At 41.1% G+C, this 3,274-nt stretch overlaps 1 protein-coding gene across 1 annotated transcript; it reads right to left on the minus strand.

The window, feature by feature from the left end:
• Nucleotides 1–1,202: 1,202 nt before the first annotated feature.
• LOC112844855 (uncharacterized) lies at nt 1,203–2,395 on the minus strand. The gene is made up of 2 exons (XM_025904459.1): nt 1,872–2,395; nt 1,203–1,829 (listed from the first exon to the last, which is right to left on the minus strand). The coding sequence occupies exons 1-2, from the start codon at nt 2,266–2,268 to the stop codon at nt 1,390–1,392; spliced, it is 837 nt and encodes a 278-aa protein (XP_025760244.1). The 5' UTR covers nt 2,269–2,395; the 3' UTR covers nt 1,203–1,389.
• Nucleotides 2,396–3,274: the final 879 nt, after the last annotated feature.

A 3,274-nucleotide genomic window follows, 5' to 3' on the forward strand; every position in this document is an offset into this window, starting at 1 on the left:
CAATGCTGTCATATATACACTTAGTTATATTGGGTAGCAAAGATGAGGAAATTAGAAAATAGTCTATTCGGGAGTAGGATTTAAATACTGCTGAATAGCATGAGAATTCTCGTTTATTAGGGTTTTGAATTCTCCATGGATCACAAAGGTTAAGATCTTTCAAATATTGTTGTATTTTTTTCCTTGTTTGAGAGTGTGAAGTGTCTATCCCTGATGAGCGGTCAAGCTTCGGGTCCAAAGTACAATTTAAGTCTCCTGCCAATATTATCTTACCAGGAAGGGTAGCTATCAATAGAAATAAATTCTCAAAAAATGAAGGGTTATCATCATTAGGGCCATAAACATTAACTAAATTAAAAGTTTCTTTCAAGAGAGTTCCTTGAACCACCAAAAATCTGCCAGCTTTATCATAAATAGTGTTGTTTACTTGGAAAGGCACTGAATTATGAATTAACACCATAACCCCTCTCGAATGAGAAGGGCAACAGGATGCTAGCACTTTGCCTGGCCATCTCCTATGTACTTTCACCAGATCCTCTCTGAGTAAATGGGTCTCTTGGATAAACGCGATTGATGACTCAAGTTGTTTAAGCCTGGTAATAACCTGTTTTAGTTTAACCACTTTTACCATTCCTCTCACATTCCAAGAAATAAATTTAAAATTCTTATATGAAGTCATCTATTCTTAATAATACATCAGATTGTACAACATAGTATCATCTTTTGGTTGTTGGTAAACCTTTCAGTATCCCTAACTGTTGTGTTGGGAGTAAACCAGTAAAAAGCAACAAGTTGTGAAAAATACAAAAACACAAACAAACAACATAAAATCTGCCATAAATGAACCCCCTTAGCTGTCAACCTGAGCGAGACAGCCCCTCGCCTTACCCCACCCTCCCCCTGACCTTGGGGTGCAATTAAGTGCACACGCTGATCCATCGTAAACAAGGGAGCAGCTAAATCGAACCGAGCTGACATTATGGTCAAACAAAACCAAACCACCTGGATAGTTGCGTCTCCTGACGAAAATATATATTCTACATGAACAAGTATGCATATAATGATCATTACAAACTTTCTTGCAGCATAGCTCTCATCCCGGAGAGCCGACTGTATGGCGAACAATCAACACTCCGAGATACAAATGAAAGCCCAAACAACGAGCAGACGTGGCCATTTATCTATAAGGGGTAAATAAAATGCCCATTACATCTGAGGAGAATGAAGGAATGGTAAACCAAAGTAAACACAAAAATAAATAAATAAAATACTCTCCCCAAAAAATTTAACAGCAAGGATAAGCAATATTGGCCAGTAAATCCAACAATTTCAAATTACAGTTGTTATGGGCAGATAGTAAAGGATTTGACAGTTCCCATAAATAATCCGTTATATCTCTGTGTTCTGCAAACCTTGGATGAATTTTTCCACATCTGCTGGGGTCTCAAAGACATACGTAAGTCCATCAGATGACACTCGTAGCTTCGCTGGGTAAATTAATCCGTAACGTATGTTCATCGACCTCAGCTGCTGTTTTACCCGGTCAAAGCCCCTCCTTCGTCGGTGAAGATCTGTGGAAAGATCCGGGAAGAACATGACCTCTTGGCCCCCACAGATAACTTTCCCTTTGGTCATAGCCGCTCGCATCACCCGAACTCTGTCTTGGAAGTTTAAAAACTTCACGATGAGGACTCTCGGTGTGGGTGGTCGATTGGGTTGCGTCCGGCCAGGCAACCGGTGAGCTCTTTCGATGAGAGGTTGTCTCGGGAATGTCGCTGGTCCCAGCGCTTCGGGGAGCCACTTCTCCAGGAAAGCCACCGCGTCATTTCCTTCTATTTTCTCCGGCATATTAACTAGTCGTAGGTTGGATCGACGAGAACGGTTTTCGAGGTCCTCGAGTTTGTTCGTGAGGAGAGCCACTTGTTTAACTAGCGCCTCTGTCTTGCCTTTCTCTGAATTAACGGTGTCCTCCACGCTGCTAATGCGCTTCTCTGCCCCCTCCATGCGCATCGAGAAGTCCTGCACGTCTCTTTTAACATCTTGGATCGCTGTCAGGACCACATCAATTTTTGTGGAAAAGTCACTTCTGATCCCGTCGAGTATTTGAATAACATCCAAGTTGTGGGCCATTCCAATACTCACGTCTAAGAGACACCCAGAGCTAGCATCACCTGCAGATTTAGCTTGATTGTTAGCACCTGAGACGTCGTCTTCCTCACTCGGAGAAGAGTGTGCTTTAGCTTTATTTTGTGCTTTCTTTGCCGGCATAATGTCGATAATAACTCGCTACAAGCAGTAGTTATCACTGTTCACGCAGTTAAAGGACAGTTTTCAGGAACTTACTGAAACATCGCCAGGAGCTCACAAAAATACGTGTGCCTAGTTCAGCACCATAACCACGCCCCAGAAAAAGAGACTTTTACAGCCTCTCTCCAAATTCAATCTTTTCTTAATGGCAGAGTTGTAATACTGATAGGTTTGAACTTGCATAGTCAGAATTTTTTTTTTGACGGATTTTCTGACCTTTATTATAGCAGCTCAACGCAAGTCTAACTCATCAAAGCACCCAAAACGCTCAAGCACTCACACAGTGCTTTTAATACTGCCCTACTGTTGGTCTGTTGTGTTTTCCTCTGTGGTTAACATTTTCATTTTTTCTCATTTATACTTCCTTTGTAAAATCAGCCGCTCTGCCGATCGTCTGCCAAGTGGTTTTCCGTATCTGTCAAAAAATGACTCACCATATTTAAAAGGATATTAATGACTTGTTGGTTAATAAGCTGTCTAACATGAATGATTCATTCAGAGCTGGAGAGAACATCCACTTTACAAGGTAGAAGCTGCAATAAAAACAATAAAAAAAAAAAAAGTAAAAATAACGTTGTACTTTCAACTGGGATTAACTAACCCCAATGTATGAGCCAGCATTTTGGGAGAGCGGGAAAGAAAAACTCCCTTTTTACAGGAAGAAACCGTCAAGATTCTGGATCCTTTTGGTCCAGCATCTTGTGTTTCCTGTATTCTTGGCATACTTTGTTTTATGGGTTATGTTCTGGTTCATTAGTAGTCTTAGCTTTCATGTTTTGAGTTTCTTATATTCCCTGTTTCGTTTCTGCATTACTTAGCATCTTCCCCTTGTAACTTTGCCGTCTGTGTCTCTCTCTGTGTCTGTGTTTATGTATGTTATATGAGCCCTTATGTCCTGTTTTCATCTTTGTGTTCCATTCTACGTTTCCTAAGCCTGTCATCTCTCCTCTCTCGCCCTCATGTTAGG

Source organism: Oreochromis niloticus, unplaced genomic scaffold (genome assembly GCF_001858045.2).
Source record: "Oreochromis niloticus isolate F11D_XX unplaced genomic scaffold, O_niloticus_UMD_NMBU tig00001725_pilon, whole genome shotgun sequence".
NCBI classification, from domain to species: Eukaryota; Metazoa; Chordata; class Actinopteri; order Cichliformes; family Cichlidae; genus Oreochromis; species Oreochromis niloticus.

What these genes read in the sequence shown, in the direction of transcription:
- LOC112844855 (XM_025904459.1), bottom strand. Translation starts at nt 2,268, where the DNA reads ATGCCGGCAAAGAAAGCACAAAATAAAGCTAAAGCACACTCTTCTCCG. An exon ending in CCTCGAAAACCGTTCTCGTC is followed by an intron (nt 1,830 to 1,871) that starts GATCCAACCTAC and finishes AGAAAATAGAAG; the next exon opens with GAAATGACGCGGTGGCTTTC.